The sequence below is a fragment of the Drosophila pseudoobscura genome, chromosome X (assembly GCF_009870125.1).
Source record: "Drosophila pseudoobscura strain MV-25-SWS-2005 chromosome X, UCI_Dpse_MV25, whole genome shotgun sequence".
In the NCBI taxonomy this organism is placed as follows: Eukaryota; Metazoa; Arthropoda; class Insecta; order Diptera; family Drosophilidae; genus Drosophila; species Drosophila pseudoobscura.
This window is the reverse complement of record NC_046683.1, coordinates 8,142,594-8,159,479: the sequence shown is the minus strand read 5'-3', so window position 1 is coordinate 8,159,479 and position 16,886 is coordinate 8,142,594. Positions and strand designations below refer to the sequence as shown.

The following is a 16,886-nucleotide window of genomic DNA, read 5'->3' as shown; positions in this document are numbered from 1 at the left end:
GAATACAAAGTACATTTCGAGGGCCAGTATGCACACAGAGAGAGAGAGAGCGAGAGAGACCCTTCGGTCTCTTCGGAACCCTAATAGGGTTCTATTAAAGTCTATGAAATAACCATGTTGTTGGACTCGGAATATTCAAAGAATATTGAGAATCTACAGAGCTGCATCTACTCTAGCAGGGGGTTAGCAGCACGTAAAGGGTTTGGCTCTTCTACACATTGCCCGATAGTGGGTTTCATCTTCAAGAGCTTCTTTCGCTTTGGGCGCATAAATAATACAAGCTACAAGTTTTGTATTTATTTTATGGTGTATTTTGTAGAAAATACCTTATTTACAAAAGTACAAAATAGCTTTAATAATGTACATACAAAACGAGATTGTTTTCTGACACACTAACTCGTATTCTTTTATAGAGTACGGACGTTAATTTGAATGTTTTTTTTGTTTTGTGGTTTTTGTTTTGTAAATTATAGTGCAACCTTCCATGTAAATCATTATAAATTCGTTAATACTTCAGTTATTCTTCTGTCTGTAGCTACTGAGGGCGTACGGATTTGAATTTTGTTTTATGCTAAATGTCTGTCGTGTCTTCATTTTGGGGTCGGGTTCTTTTCGAGGATTATTATACTACTAAAAGGTATCGTATCAAAAAACGTACATATTTTATACATAGGTAGGTTTAAAGAGGTATTTTACATGGATATATGTAGCTGGAGAGGCTTAAACGCTCTCATTCGATTATGATATAGTACAGTCGCAGCACATGAGCGAGTAGTAGAGGCATGTGACCATCTTTTCATCACCATCATTGTTATCAATATTGTCCTTGGTCTTGTAATCGTAGGATTTGCCATCCAATTGGTCCTTTTCGAGACTCTCGATGGCCTTTTTCGAGCCCTTTTTGCGCTTGTTCTTGTGCATCAGTTCGTTGCAGTTCCGTTGCTGCACCATCTCGTCGATCCAATCAAAATCAGCGGCATTCCCCTGAAAGCGTGGAAAACTGGAGAGGCTCTCAATTGAATTGATATCCTCCTGAGCATACAAAACATACAAAAAACATGAATAAATACAGGTGGATTGAAAGGATAAGTAATGTAGATTACCTGATTGTTGTTGTGATTCTTATATTTGGTCTTTTGGGGTGAGGCTTGCTGCGAGTGCGATGTTATTGCTGGCATTTGCTGGGGTTCTGCCTTGCGGTTTACCAGTGGCGAGGATGTCGTTGCTATCGAAGCTGTCGTGCCTGCCGAGCTGTTAAGTGCCAGTTCTGCCTCGGCTGTTGCTGCCAAATGTCCTGGCACCTTGGGCAGTTCTTCGGGACACAAAAAGTTGTGCTGCAAACAGAAAACAGATTGCAATTATGATTGGCTGATGGCTCCGCTCCCTCCCATCTGTAACGATTATTTACCAAATTCTGCACTTCTGCTGTTGTTATAACATTGGGAGAAGTCATGGCTTTTGTGGACGGCGTCGATGGTGCCTCAGAGAGTGGACTGTGTGGCGGAGTATCTTCAGCTCCTGGCGAAGCGGGCAACGTGGCAGTCTCTGAAAGTCCGACTAAATCATCAGAGGAAGTGTGATGATCGAGTTTCACGCTTTGAACTAACGAGCAAGTGGCCACAATGCTCAGGGACGATGATGGTGTAGCTAGACCCTCGGACATTGGGCTGAAAGATTACGGATACATTCATCAGAGAATCGATTTATGCAACAGCTGCCAGGGCGATTGCGTGTGCGAGTATTATATTGCAATGATTAGCGACGAGTGTCAGGTATGGGTAGGCACAACAATTGTTATAATTAGTAAATCGTAAGCTCGACTGTGAATCCATGGGCTGCTGTATGAGGGGAGGGGAGGGTAGGGCATGGCATGCATTTGCATTATATTTTGGATCTCCCTCCGAGAATAAAACCATCCTCTTACTTACAAGTCAATCAGCTCGGTCTGTGCCTTGCTGCCTCCCAAGGACCACACCTCGCTTTTCTTTTGCGGACCCGAGTACGAGACGTGCTTACTGGTGGTGCTATAGCGGCCCTTGGGATGGTGGGATTTTCTGCCTGGTATCCACAAAACGCGCATACCAGAGGATTTTTTCTTCGATGGGCTGTTGGACGCCATCTGAAAGTCGGTCACGAAATTCAGAAAAAATGATTTTTTGTTTTTATTACAATTTAGAAATCGACTACTAGCACTCGGACGGCAAAATGAAAGTTGTGTGGGGGCGGGGGGAGTGGAGTGGAGTAGAGCGGTGTGCCGTGGAGTGGATTGGAGGGAGGTAGAACGCATAAAACAAACAACACACGTGAAATATGATTCACTTGATATCTTTTCCTTATCAGTGAACAAACCCCAAAAACCGTGATCTTTCTTGGGTAGAAAACAAAATCTGTGGCGTTTGCATAATTTTTGTCTACGAGAACATCTTACTCGGCATTTTTATGCCATATTCGGCTCGGCACTGCTCGATTACGGGCTAACAAACAAACAGACACACATGTGTAAATATTTACATATATGAAAAAGATCTCTTTACTTATCGGAGGAGCTGTTCGCGCTGTGATTGAAGAACAGACAAGTATCTGGTTTCACAATGACTGGACGTGGGGCTTGCCAATAAATATGTTTATTATTTCGAAAGAAGTTATGGCTGAACAAACGACACATAGTATTATAAATAGTAGTACAGTAGATACAAACAATGCATACATAGAGTGGTAACGAACGGTAATTTCCCAATTAGAACACGTACTTTAGCCTTGTTCCCAGTTCCATTTGACATTTTCCACCGAAGTGGGTCGAAAGTGAAATTGAGACAAAGCACACAGATCTATTTAGCATTTCCATAAATTTAGGCAGTTTGGGATATTTTTAATGAGTGGGGTGGGCTAGTTTTAGTAAGTAACTCTCATGGGAATAAAGGCCCTATTCGAATTGACCTTTAAATTATTTAAATATGTATTTGCTTTATTGCTTTTTTTTTACCAAATCAAAGCCAAGATTCACGCATCACACACACAAACACACGCACGCTTGCACACAAAAAGTCAACTTATTTACACATGGCTGTTTGTTTGTGTGTGAGTGCTACAAGGCAATTTACTTTTTTGGTGGAGATTACAAACAAAATTAGAGAAAATCACATTAAAATCAACACAAAACTATACTCAAATAGCTCACCTTTATACCACCGAGATTTCGAACTTAATCTCACTTTAGTTATAAATCAAACATACACCAGTTTTTTGTGCATGTGCCATACAAATACTACACACGTACGTTGCTATATGGGAGTGTGTGCGTCCGTGCTGCGATTGTGTGGGAGATTCGGTGCCTTCGAAAAGTGGCAGAGATTCGTCTTGACTTGAAATTGTTGTTGTGCCGAAAATTTCGCACAATTACTGGTATGGTGGGGAAAATGAATGGACAATTATATGTAACACAAACTTTACATTATTCGTATTTTTTTTAAGTCCGAGCGCCGATTGCTGTGCTGTGCACGAATAAACAACAAACAGAATTCGAAATCGGCACCGGTGGTGGACAGTTCCCGACTTAGAAAGACGATAACTAATAGAGCGGAGAGGAACTAAAACGATACATTTCAAATATTTGCAGCGCGAATTTCATTTAAAAGGAACACTTTTGAAAATAATTATACAAGTATATATGTATATAGTTTGCAGTGTATTGAATATTACTTTCTTGAGTATACAAGGTAATCGTCCCATCGTAAATATAATCGGATCAAAGCCTATCGATGTGGTCAATAGCCGGCTTCGAAGCGTCGCTACAGTCACGCCAAATTGGATTATTCTTCATAAAACGGAAATATTGGGCTAAATTCTTAGTTTTTCTTATTATTTTTCGCTTGTTTATTTCTTTGTATCTTATTTTTATCGATATGTCAGCTATCGATAGATTCCAACAGCAATGTATCATTTATCAAGAAACGGTATCGTGCTGGTTTTACGCTCACTTTCTGAAAATCAAGTGCTTGAAACTATGCATCATAATCACTAATCAAGTGCGTTCATCAATCACTGGCTCCCTGATCAAAGTTCCCCGAAAAAACGAGCCGGAATCTGTTGCAGTAAATGGTTATCGATAGTTATTCGGCCTATCTTATCGTGTTTTGTTTATGTTTATCTGCAACAAAAACATATTTATGTAAGCACCAAAACGGCGAGCAAATCCGCCCATTTGACAGAATTAATAGTCAAAGAACATTTGAGTGATAAGTGGTGGATGATTCATGCGGCTTAAATTTGTTTCTGTGTAATATTCTATAGGTGAGAGATTGTTTTCTTTTCACCTATTTCCACGTAAACAAAAGAGACACAACACATCAAGCAAATGTCCGTTGAGTTTGAAATGGTCTCTGGGAATCGAGGGAATTCCGGAGAATGGCTTATGGGCGCTTTTTCTGTATGAAATACGAAGCTCTGGGTCTTCGCCCCATTGATCTGGCTGGCTGGCCCCCGCCATCTGTAAGATACATACGAGTGCGCCACTCGTACATTTTGTGTATGGACGGCATATACATATAGGTATTCATAGAAGGCATATTGCGAGAGATTGCTTCTCTGAAAACTCGTAGAAATTCTAAATATATAACATTTGACCACAGAGAGAGAGAGAGAGAGAGAGGGAGAGCAACAAATAGCCAACAAACAACGAGCATGTAACACACGGGACCTGGCGGCCTAGTCTCCCCGTGTTCGTGCTGCACTCTGCTATCCGTTTATCCGTTCGCTCGCGTGTGTGTTAGACGTAGGTACCACACATTTTTTTGTTAGTTATTTTAATTTATTTTCCCGCATGGCCCGGTAAAAAAGCCGTAGAATCTGCAGACACATGGGTCCGGATATATTATGATATTTTTCTGGCTGGAGTCCGGAACGAGGCGTTTAAAGTGGAGTACATATACTTTTTTTTGTATACTACGTAGCCTCTCCAAATGTACGCCGCTCGAAAATAGCCAGGAGGCACAGGCACAGCCACCGCAGCCAATCCCCGCGTTCCGTACCCCGTGTATCCGTATCCGTACCCGTATATGTGGGCTGCTGCACACTGCCACATACGGAACGGACCTGTGTGTGCGCACGGTCTCGGTCTCGTATCCGACCCGGCGCGATGCGGTGCGGTGCGCGCCTCTTCTTCTAACAGCCCTCACCGATTCATTAGCGAAATTTATTTTTGGAGCTGCTGTGTGGCCAAAACAGCGACAATTTTCAGTTTGAATTTGTGTGTTTTTATGTTTTTGTGTCTAAATGAACATACAGTTCGACAACTCTTCTACATGCCATGCCATGCCCGGCCCGGCCCGGCGCGGCCCGTCTGGCGCGTGTACGTTGTACGTACGTACACGGGCTGCAGTTCAAAGAGTCTTCTTTCTGTCTTCAATTGCGGGGGAATCCGTCAATAGCCTCTCATTCTATCTATTCTACAATCTTCTCGTCTGTAAGAAATCACAATAAAGAAGCATCTGTTTGTATAGGGAGAGTACATATGGGATATATACATCCTAAACTGGTACAAACATTTCATTTGATAAAATTGGCCTTTTTACAATTTTTGAAGTATTATGTAACATTATTTTTGCCAAATTTGGGGGTGAAAGATCTTCAATAGCAAGACTTGAAAGAATTATCCATATCCCTACCTATTTCGCAGATTTATCATCCGTGAAGGCAGGATACAAGATCAGCTGTGATCATGGACCCGGAAGCATTTTTGGATGTGGCCAATCAGGTCATCAAGCTGAAAATGTTTCCGTTTTTCGACATTGCTCACAGTTTACTTGCCGCGCTGGCCGTGCGCGAGGACTTGGGCGCCAATGCACAGGCCTTCTCCCGTAAGCATCCATTGGCCTGCTGGCTCTCGACCATGCTCGTCATCTTTGCCGGTGGCATGGTGGCCAATGGCCTGCTCGGCGAACCCATACTGGCACCATTGAAAAATACCGGCCAGCTTTTAGTGGGCACAGCCGTATGGTAAATATATTCCAGCCAAAACCCCCCCAAAGAACCGTATCCGTATCTCTATCTATATCTGCATCTGTTTGGTAGGTACGTTGTCTTCTATACGCCGTTCGATATTGGTTACAAGGTGGCCAAATTCCTGCCCGTGAAAATTGTGGCCAGTGCCATGAAGGAGATATATCGGGCAAAAAAGGTCTACGACGGTGTGGGGCATGCGGCCAAGCTGTATCCGAATGCCTGGATAATCATGATCATCATTGGCACTCTGAAGGGCAATGGGGCAGGATTCACCAAGCTGATTGAACGCCTCATTCGTGGCGCATGGACACCAACGGCCATGGAATTCATGCAGCCAAGCTTGTGAGTGGTTTAACCATTTAACCATTTTAATAGACTGATTCCTTGATTTTGCTTGTGGTTTTTGCAGCTACACCAAGGCTTCTCTGCTTGCTTCGATCATCTTTGTGCTGGACAAGAAGACCGACTGGATCTCAGCACCGCACGCTCTGGTGTACTTTGGAATTGTAATCTTTTTGGTTTACTTTAAGCTGTCGTCCATTCTGCTGGGCATACACGATCCCTTCCTGCCATTGGAGAATCTGGGCTGTGCCATCTTCTTTGGCGGCATTTGGGATAGCTTGGCCAAGATCTTGGGCCGCGGACAGGCCAAGGATGGCGACAGTAAAGATGTTAAGAAAAACAACTAAAACATTATTTTGTAGTTAGAACAAGAACAAACGTAATCAATCATCGCTGCCAAACCAAACGCACAGACATACATATAGCATAGCATGAACCATCACTAGATCGATCGATTGTACGATTTCGAGCCAAAGACATATATTTTTTTGTTGTTGTTGTGAGTATCACTCTCGATGGCCAGCACCCAGGGGGTGTGTATGGTGCTGTTGGCCATCGACTTGTGATTAAGGACCATATCCGTATAAATTTGTGTATTCTAATGTATTGCAATTGGTAGGATTAATTATGGGACAGAACTACACACTTAGATACCGTATAAACAAACACACACACGCACATAATACATTATTACATCATAATACATTATTATCTACGACTTGAACGACAGAACAGACGATGCCATGCCGCAAAAGAGGCAGAAAGAACGAAAGTGTGTACATAAATACATATATTGAAAGTGCAGCAGAGTGCAGCAGCAGAAGAAAGTGAGTGTCGCTTCGTGTTGCTTCGCTTCTATATATATTTTATTTTATTTGACTTTACTTTATTTTTTTAAATACATTTTAAGAGTGTTTTTATTTTAGGGCCACCTTTGAACACGCATTCAAAAGCTGTTTTTGAAGGCTTAATAATTTTTTTTGTAAGAGGTATGAATGTTTATTGGTTGCAATAAAAAAATATGTAAACTATTTATTTTATTTCTGTTCTTTTTTGTTTTTTACTTTTGATTGTTTGTTTGTTTTGCAATATTTTGATGAAGATGAAGATCTATGACTATCAGATACCGAGAGACAAACAGATTATATATTCAAGTATCTAATTATGTATTATTGGAAGTATTTGAAGGCTAAAAAGGCCTTAGAATGAGGAGAAAAACTTCACTCTATTCTAACTCTGTTTCTATGTTTCTACATTTCTTCCACTAAAGGGGGGAAGACAGATGTCTGGACTTAAAAAATAGACTCTCTCTCTCGCTTTATTCTTCTTATTGCCCTTAGCTTTGTTTTCCGTCAATCCTTTTTGTTTATCCTTTACAAATATATATATATATATGTATTGTCCACTCCCTGAGCAAGTGTTATACAGTGGTGTAGTGCGCTTTACAATGAACTGAAACGAAAGGAAAAAGATTAAGAGAAATACAAGAAAATGGTTCAAAAGGCTGTCTCCATTTACCAATAAACTCGGACACTGGATCATTGTCACCCTCTCCCCGCATTGTGCCCGTTATTTCCTCATTCTCCACCATCGGCAGAAAGAGCTGCACAAATTCTGGTGAATACGGATGCGTGATGGTCTCCAGGACTTCGGTGACAAAGTAACGTATCAGCGAAACATCAGTGTCCTCGATGGCGCAACATTGCTTCACATATCGGAGCACAGGCACCACACAGCCGCGTGTCAGCAGATTGACCATGCGATCCAAAATCATCTTCTTCATCTCCAGCTGAACGAGGATCTCCAGTTCGTCCTGCTTCGATTCGAAGAGGCGGATGAGCAGGAAGAGAATTTGCTGTTGCAGGGTTGGATGGACAGCCGCCACCTCGTCCAGCACGGCCAGATGGGTGGGACAGCTGTCGGTGGAGAGCTTGAAGAACGATGGCTCCATCACAACGTTCTCAATCCAGCGTATCACACCCACGCCAACAACGGGATACCTGAGCACAAATACAAACGCAGAACCATTCAATCCAGATGCAGATAGATGGGTAGTATAGATATACCTACTTGATGCAGTTGTACAGCGTCTGGAGTTCGGCAATTAGCTCTGAGGTACCTTGACCCACATTGCAAATGGCATGCGCCTTTTCGATGGCCTGAATCGTGCTCTTCAGCTCGTCCTTGTTCAGCGTGCGTTCGGTCAGGGGTCGCTTTTTCGCCGGTTGATCGATGACAGCCGACGCATAGGCCAGCAGAAACATGTACTTGGGCTTGTGTTCGGGGTTTATTTTGACGCCAGAGCGGAATAAGGCATCAACTAGTAGCTCCAGGAACTGCGGGTTGCGTATGAGGTCGATTGGCGGTGGATCAGATCCCGAGTAGTTGCGGAACAGCACTGTGATGTCGGCAGGATTGAGGGTATTGCGGGTCAGCATCGATGTGAGTGCCTGACAGGCCTGTGGATAAACGGCTGAACCATTTAGAGCCATCGTTATGGGCGTCACGTTCTGATTGCTGTGCGGGAAAGAGACGTATTAGAGAGGGAGTTTGATTGGGCATTGAATGATCGATCCGTCTTACTTTTGTAAGGCATATTTAATGATTTCCTGAGAGAGTCGCTTCATGTTGAAGCCGCCTTTCTGCTCCTGGCTTAGCACTTGGATCAGCACCTGCGAGTAGACATACGTGTGCTGGCCGTGACAGACCATGCGGGCGCACTCCTGTATGGCGCCATGCACATCGTCCGGATTGTTGAGAAACTTAACAATCGAGGTCTTGAGAACGCGCGAGAAAACTTCGATTTGCTGGGCAGCTGTCGATATGGAGGTGATTTCACTTTGGAATCCCGCATCCGATATCAGTTTGATGGTAAAGTTCAGCATCAAGCAGTCGGGATACTCCTCGGCCAGGCGGTAGATCAGCGATCGCCATGTATAGTGATCGATCATCTCGGTGAGCCAGTCTGGTGTCTCGCCCTCTTCCGTGAATATGGTGTCCGCTTTTTTCGGGTCGAAGGACTTGAGAATCATCTCTTTTAAATGATTCTCGACCATGGCCTGGACATCGGTCACCTTGACGCCGGCCAGAATGAGCCACTCGGCCAGCAAGTTGGCCATTTGGGCCACCGCCTTGTAGTTCTCCGACAGCATCGAAATCACTTCCTCCGGGGAGCCGCCAGACTGGAAGTACCGCTTCAGTTGCGTGAATATGCCCGGCTCCATGATGTAGTCCGGTGTTAGGAATTTCTCCAGGCATTCTTGTATGGTCTTCTGTGGGTTGTCCTCGTGCACTTCCTAAAAATTAAAAACTTCTCGTAAATTTTTCCCAAAATACAACAGAATCCATATTGTTATTGCCGCCACAGCTGCCTGGCGGCATCAGAGCGTCCGGGAGCAAGCCAAATGCCGAAATCTTTGTTACCTCGGAGTTGGACTGGGCTTTGGCACGGCCTTGCCAGCCGGAGTCCTCATATTCCACTTCCATTTTCCGGAAAATCGAATGCACATTAACAAATATTCACTTTTTACTTATTTTGTTTAGCAAATTTTTTTTGTAGTGTGACCATCAGTGTGACCGCGGACTTATCGATAAAATATACCGTCCGACCCTCAGAAATATACCGAAACATACCGCCTCATTTTCAAAATATACCGTAAATATACTGACGAATTCAAGTTCTATTTTACATATTCTTCGTTTTTGATATTCCGTCGAATATTTCTAGCTATATTTAGAACATTTAGCCATGCCATCATACTTTTATTGTAGTGTGACCATATGTTTAATATAGGGATGTGAATATATGGATGTATCAATATATCGATATATATTTTAATTTTGATAAGAACCCGTCTGAAGCAGGACAAGATCACTTTTTGTTGGGCATTTTTGAAGGATCACGAATCTGTAGTCGATAGCATTTGTATAAATGTACAAATCGCTTCTGTAAATGAGTTTTACTCGGTCCATTATCGTCATAAATGTGATATGAGCTTATCGATACAAAAAGCGCATCTCTAAAAAGGCTGCATGGGGAATCACCTAGAGAGGGTCAGAATGTAACGACCAACTATTAAGACTTCACTAACTCTCTGATATTACCGCTCTTTATTCTAAGTTTTAGCAATTTAGAGATTGAGTATTGGACAGCTCCTCAGAACCAGAACTAGTCCAAAAATCCTTGTCCAAAAGAAAATGAACAGATGGGCAAATTACTCATTACTCGTAAAAACAGAGTGCGCCAATCGGCGAATAACGCCCAATTTTAGAATCTCTTCAAAAGTCAAATGGAAAGATATATATTCTTGATCAGCATCAATATCCGAGTCAAGAAATCCCAGTTTTCAGAGACTAAAAGTAACAAAGCAGACTCCAGTGATATCATACTTAGACATCTTTTTTTTAGTAACTGTGCCCTAAAACCCTCTCAAATAGCGAACAGTGGCATCCACCTCATGGAAAAATCATAGAGTACCCCCCAGTAAGACATGCAATTTTATTTGTATTCATTTTATTCATTATACTTTATAAAAGTTTCTCAGACATTCACATCTTTAGGATTGTCGCATTCATTTGGTGCTCGCTTTATGTCGGATGGCGGCGTTGGTTGCCTGAGCATGTCCTTAACGACCTTCATTGTGAAATCGGGTAGTAAACAAGTCACCGAGCATATGATCGTATATAGCCAAATGGGCAGAGAGCCCAGCAGCAGATTGTAGACCAAGTAGAGCTCCGAGCTAGTAAGCAGATTGTAAAGGTACGTTGTCAGCATAAAGGCGCCAATGGAGGCCAAAATAATGGCAAAGTTCAGGTAGGTCATGTAGTGGGCCACCAGCAGGAGCTTCAGGTTGCCCACAATCACAATAATAGTTATGAGCATGGTGCCAAAGGTCTGGAAACCAGCGGTCTGCCCCACATTGTACACTACATTGTCGTCATTGAGTACGGCATAGGCAAAGTAGAATATAATGAGACACTGGAGAGCACCATTGAGTATCCACATGCTGAAGATACCCCACGATGTCTGCTTGTTATGGGACAGTTGCTTGTAAAGTTCTGGATATCTAAAGAGAGAGAGAGAGAGAGACACCAAAAGGATATACAGACGTACGATTCCAACCAATACCCAAGGACTCACCTAAGAAGCGTCTCCTCGCTGTACGGTTTATCGGATATAGCCAAAATGGTAAAACTGAACGAGATATAGACAATATCGAACAGCCACAAAAACAGAGAGTTGTACACATTTGTGGCCGAATACAGATCGTAGACCTGGAACAGGGCCATGCACCCAGTGATGATGATATTCTTGTAGCAGTAGAAGAGCACCAGGAAGGCCAGTCGCTCCGAGTTGTAGTGCCCATGGACGAGGAGCAGACGCTGTAGCATCTCGAACTTGGCAATCGCATAGTCCGCACTGCGTGCCGCCTGCTTGCCCTCACGCCCCGCGATCCCAATGCCAATGTGCGCCTCCTGTATCATGGACACATCGTTTGCTCCATCTCCAATGGCCGCCGTGATGTGGCTCTTCTTCCTTCGCTTGATTAGTGTCACAATTTCGCTCTTCTGCAGCGGACTTAAGCGGCAGCACAGTACGGCTCCACATTTGAGGGCCACATCAGCAAACTCGTTGGGCGTGTGTGTCAGCAGGGCGGCCACCGTGACGCCATCAATCACCAGGGCATCCTCTGAGTGCTTTCCGATGGCAGCATCAATTTCTCCGAGCTGTGACAGTAGCTTCGGTTGTTCGGTCACATTTACCATATAGTGTACCCGTGCTTCGGGAGATATGTGCTGGCAGGCGAGGCCAATGTTGAAGGCGGTCTCCACCTTGTCGCCAGTGAGTACCCATATCTTTAGGCCCGCAGCCCTCAAAGCACCCATTGTCTCGCCCACATTATCCTGCAGGGCATCCTCCAAAGCAGTGGCCCCAAGCAGATCGAGTCCGATTTCCACAGTTTCGTAGCACTTCGCTATGAGGTCCTTCCTGTTGTCCAGCTGTATATTTGAATTCCTGTATTGGGTCATGAAGCTGGTGTATTCCTCCTCGGTGAGGATGCGTCTGGCCACGGCCAGAGTGCGCAGACCCTGCTTAGCATATTCCGTGATCTGAGCATCGGTCCGAACCAGCTCGGGACTCCTGTTGCAGCGCGGAAAGATAATGCTTTCGGCACCCTTGCTATACAGCCAGATGGTGCCCTGCCGATCCCGAACAATGACGCTCATACGCTTCCGTTCCGAGCTAAATTCGAGCACATGAAGACGCTCGTACTGCAGCTCCTCTCCATTTGGATAGCGACGAACGCGTAGGCGATTGCTGTGGCAGCCCTCGAAAACCAAACCCAGATTGGCACAACCCTCGAGCAGGGCCTTCTCGTCGGGACTGGAGGCCTGGTATCGGCCCACAACATCGCCAGTCGACATAAGGCTACTCTTTTCGGATAGTCCTGCTTCGGAGGAGCAGCCTTCACCTGACAGCGGCAGCAGTTCCACCGTATGGCAGATGGTCAAAGCCTCAAAGAACTTGATGGCCTCCGTCTGTAAGTGAATCGAAACCTTATTTGCGATCACATTTTCAATGCTAAGCCCCTTACCTCCAGCATTTCCAGATCCAACTTCTCATCGGAGGCTGGCGAATAGAGCTGGGTCCTCTGCAGATGGTAGTCCCTGCCGGCCACATAGCATTTGAGAAAGTTCATGAGGTTTTTGGTGAGAGTGCCGGTCTTGTCCGAGAACAGAATGTTGACCTGTCCCAACTCCTCATTCAGATTGGAGGCATTCACCTGGCAGGGCTGATCGGTCTCCTCGTCGTACAAATGCAGATCGGATTGCATGAAGTGCGAGCCGGCTATGCGATACAGCTCGATGTTCATGTAGGCGGATATTGGCACCATGTAGTTGAACAGCAGCAGAAAGGACAGGAAGTCCTCGAAGATTTGCCAGAACGAATTGAAGTTCGGCGGTGGTCCCAGGTACGGCATTGTCGGCACCACTTTGGCCTCCTTGTGCCGTTCGATCATGTATAGTATCACCACAACGACTATCATGCCTAGGATGAGAGCCACCATGAATTTGTTGATGTACTTCTCGCTGGAAGCGGACTTGTTGCCCGTATAGCGGCTGTTCAGCTGCAGCTTAGTGTGCATTCCCGTGTAGATGGCACAGCCCACTATACGCTCCGTGCCCTTGACACGAACGCCACGCAACAGCAGATTCTCAAGCGTCAACGGAAGAGCCTGGCCATCACTCTCCGGCTCTAGCCGTCCATTGAAGCTGTAGAGATCCGGGGTTGGCGCCTCGCACACAATGCAGCCCTCCATGGCGAGCGTGTAGTTCGTTGGGGCAAAGATGGTCTTCAGATTCGTTTCGCCATCCAGATTGGCTGTGGTAATAAAGCACTTGTTGTCTGTTCGCGATGACTGGAGGAGCACCAGGTCGCAGGGTATGTCGCCATTGCTGGTCACAACCACAAGATCGCCGGGTACAATGAACTCCGAGTCGATGCACTGCTCCTGGCCATTGCGGATGACGGTGACTGGAAAGGAACGGCAGCATACGGATGAATAAATTTCCCTTGACTATGAAAAATATGTACCTCTGGCAGTGTTGACAATTTTATCACTCCTTGAACGTGAGAGGTCCTCCAGGCCCTCTTTTAGGGCTGTTATGACCATAACAAACAGCAAAGGAATCAATGAAACAAGCGGAGATATCGTGTCATCTGTTTTTGGAATAGAAGATCTACAATTAGTTTGGGCATGCTTAAAATATGCACAAAACTTACTCACGAAGAATGAGACGATTGTGATGATCAGAAAGTAAAAGTAGACCGCTCTGCGGAACTGTTCGTAAAAGTTGAGGGGCAGGAATGTCATCCAGGTGTACTTGGTAGTCGTCACACGATTGAGGGGCTGCGGCTGCTTTTTGGGGTCACCATTGATGCCACCACCACCGATTTGTATCCGCAGTGGATCAGCGAGCTTCTTCTTGGATGCACCCATATCACAACTATTTAATAATATATCTATCTATCTATCTATCTACATATATGTCTACTTTATATATGTTCTTTCAGTTTGTATTTAGCTTAAATCATTATAATCGTAGAGAATATAGTGCGCGCGCGTGCTACCTTCTGGGACAAAAGAAAGACTGACTCTTGGGCAATCGTGGATTGGCGACAAAATTGCCACCGAAATTGCCCAGAGTTTGATTAGGACCCAATAATGGCATGTATTTATAAACACTTCGAGTGTTTATTGAACTGTAAGTGGACTGTCAGAAGGGTATCCAATCCATATGTTTTGTTTTGATATGTTTTTATTGTTATTCCATTTAGTAAATGATTTGAATTTCCGGTGACGATAGATTAGCTCTACGCTTTCGGAGTCGAGTGTTAGCCCACTACTTGTGGAGTATCTACGATTATCTTTCGATTAGATTCTTCTCCTCATCACTCTTTCACGATCCACGGATCTTACACGATCCATGCCCAAACCCCCATGAACCTCTTTGGAATTTTTTTCGTGTCCGTCTATCAGCCTTTGGTTCTGTTCGAAATTGATTAAAGTTATCTAGCGGCTATTTAAGATTCCCATATCAAATCCGCTTGATATCTGGTGGGCACTAACCGTATAATCAGTAGGTGTAGTAGCAACAGCAGCATTATACCAATTCGATTACCACCATTCAAATGAAGGTCGTTGAGCTCTGGACTCTCTCGCCAGTAGATTTTTCTTTTCTTTAACGAGACTATTTTCAACTGAAAAGATAACAAACTATAAATTACAGCTGTCAATTAATTTTCTATTTCTTTATTATCTGATATACATGTACTTTTTATTTTGACACCCTGAAGGCCTTGTTGGGCATAATTATTGGTTTTAACTTCTGATTTATTTAAGACCTACAATTGTATAAAAATAAAAAAAACATTAATATTGTGTTGAAAGTATTTATGTGATTTCTTTTTAGAATTTATGAGATTTATTGTGGTGCGTAATATATATAATCAGTATACTTTTTTTTTGTTAATTAAAAACAAAATACTTTTACCTGGGAATCTATTTGTATGAATAAAACTTTGAGAGTAGTTAAAAAATAACTATAATACTCACTTATACCCAAAAATATGCAATGAAATTCAAAAAAATTGAATTCCACTAAGAGGTTCTATAGAAATGTTATTCCATCAATGTGCTTGGTTTTTATAACCGATACTTAAAGAGTATAGGGGTAGGTATGTACATATATTAGATGTATGGTGAAAGTGGATGTGTGTAACACCAAGAAGGTAGCGTTTTCCACCTCATAAAATATATATATTCTTGATCAGCATAAATGACCGAGTCGATATAGCCATGTCTGTTTGTTCCTCCCGATAAACACCTAGAGATCATTAAAGCTAGAGCAACCAAATTTGGTATCCACACTCCCCTTACACATTCTCCCTCGTGCAGTGTGCGCCCTCTGATGGAGAGAAGAGAGATAGCCCTTACCTTTAAATGATTAATAATTAGTTCCATTTGGTATAGATTGATGCCTTATGACAGATAAACTGTATATGATGATGGTTACTCACGGCTAAAGGCTTATTGGGAGGCTTAACCCATCCTCTGGCCTATAAATCATAGTTTAAGACTGAGTGATGGATACATGCATAGGTATCCATCCATTCCATTGGTAAACGGCACAAAGTCCGAGATGTAAAGACTCCAAATCCTTCAGAATCAGATGCTCCAAAGAATTGAGGTAAGACTCCCCCTTCTCTTTTTGTAAAAAATTCTATTAATTACTTTGTTTTCATGGAACCCATTATAAAAATGCATACTCAGACTTCAGGCCTCACACTGCCAGACAATGGTACTGCCCAATTGAAAATAGTAATAATCGCGCCCACTAAATCAATGGAAGTGACTAAGTTGTCTGGAATTGCTCGTATCGATGATGGTGACACACCATTTCCAGTTCGAAGTCCTACGACCGGCCCCTCATGAAAGCGAAACCGTCGCCCAGGTACGTGTGAATGCATATGTATGTATGTACATATAATAATAAAATCATTGAAAAGCTTTTCCTGGAATATCGGGGAAATAGTGTTATCAATATTATATATATACAAAATTATATATAGTACATGCATACAATATTTGTATGTAAGATATGGTCAGATATTTGTAGTGCATACGAGTATCTTTTTTTAATTTGTTTTATATTTTGACGTTGATATGCCATGACTGTACCGTCAAGTGGCCCATCCGACACTAGCAGAAGGCACGGATCCCAGGCAGGAACGCAGACCTCCTCCCGCCCAGCTGAACGAGGGGCGCCACCGCATGACGCGCGACGTGTCAGACTAATATTCGAGGAAAATTAGAACTAAACTTACTAAAAGAACTAAGCAAGCATTAAAACACACAAATACAATTACTAATTACGAGAAAGGTATGTGAGTATTAGTAGGAAGGAATTAGGAATTAGTGATGTATATAATATGTTAGGGAATTATAATCCAAGCATAAGACCCTAAACGGTTCAATCCG

At 43.4% G+C, this 16,886-nt stretch overlaps 4 protein-coding genes across 8 annotated transcripts; 1 reads left to right on the top strand and 3 right to left on the bottom strand.

Moving 5' to 3' along the window:
- Nucleotides 1-288: 288 nt before the first annotated feature.
- Nucleotides 289-3,577, bottom strand: LOC4815265 (uncharacterized). Of its 2 annotated transcripts, XM_001355030.4 has the most exons (5): nucleotides 3,179-3,577; nucleotides 1,929-2,119; nucleotides 1,409-1,667; nucleotides 1,104-1,334; nucleotides 289-1,032 (listed from the first exon to the last, which is right to left on the bottom strand). In XM_001355030.4, the coding sequence occupies exons 2-5, from the start codon at nucleotides 2,117-2,119 to the stop codon at nucleotides 739-741; spliced, it is 975 nt and encodes a 324-aa protein (XP_001355066.1). In that variant the 5' UTR covers nucleotides 3,179-3,577; the 3' UTR covers nucleotides 289-738. The 2 variants fall into 2 exon arrangements, with proteins under 2 accessions (XP_001355066.1, XP_015042009.1); XM_015186523.2 differs by lacking the exon at nucleotides 1,929-2,119 and having other exon boundaries at nucleotides 3,179-3,576.
- Nucleotides 3,578-4,165: 588 nt separating this feature from the next.
- On the top strand, nucleotides 4,166-7,795 carry LOC4815197 (trimeric intracellular cation channel type 1B.1). Of its 4 annotated transcripts, none has more exons than XM_015186526.2 (4): nucleotides 4,166-4,290; nucleotides 5,675-5,994; nucleotides 6,070-6,342; nucleotides 6,410-7,795. In XM_015186526.2, exons 2-4 carry the CDS (start codon nucleotides 5,717-5,719, stop codon nucleotides 6,687-6,689), a joined length of 831 nt encoding a protein of 276 aa, XP_015042012.1. In that variant the 5' UTR covers nucleotides 4,166-4,290; nucleotides 5,675-5,716; the 3' UTR covers nucleotides 6,690-7,795. The 4 variants fall into 4 exon arrangements, with proteins under 4 accessions (XP_015042012.1, XP_015042010.1, XP_015042011.1 ...); XM_015186524.2 differs by lacking the exon at nucleotides 4,166-4,290 and adding an exon at nucleotides 4,656-4,771; XM_015186525.2 differs by lacking the exon at nucleotides 4,166-4,290 and adding an exon at nucleotides 4,689-4,775.
- On the bottom strand, nucleotides 7,218-9,938 carry TH1 (negative elongation factor complex member TH1). The gene is made up of 5 exons (XM_001355032.4): nucleotides 9,766-9,938; nucleotides 8,926-9,638; nucleotides 8,413-8,859; nucleotides 7,861-8,342; nucleotides 7,218-7,794 (listed from the first exon to the last, which is right to left on the bottom strand). Exons 1-5 carry the CDS (start codon nucleotides 9,826-9,828, stop codon nucleotides 7,763-7,765), a joined length of 1,737 nt encoding a protein of 578 aa, XP_001355068.1. The 5' UTR covers nucleotides 9,829-9,938; the 3' UTR covers nucleotides 7,218-7,762.
- Nucleotides 9,939-10,838: 900 nt separating this feature from the next.
- LOC4814834 (probable phospholipid-transporting ATPase IF) lies at nucleotides 10,839-14,739 on the bottom strand. The gene is made up of 5 exons (XM_001355033.4): nucleotides 14,129-14,739; nucleotides 13,940-14,065; nucleotides 12,939-13,879; nucleotides 11,483-12,882; nucleotides 10,839-11,408 (listed from the first exon to the last, which is right to left on the bottom strand). The coding sequence occupies exons 1-5, from the start codon at nucleotides 14,343-14,345 to the stop codon at nucleotides 10,883-10,885; spliced, it is 3,210 nt and encodes a 1,069-aa protein (XP_001355069.3). The 5' UTR covers nucleotides 14,346-14,739; the 3' UTR covers nucleotides 10,839-10,882.
- Between the last annotated feature and the right edge of the window lie 2,147 nt (nucleotides 14,740-16,886).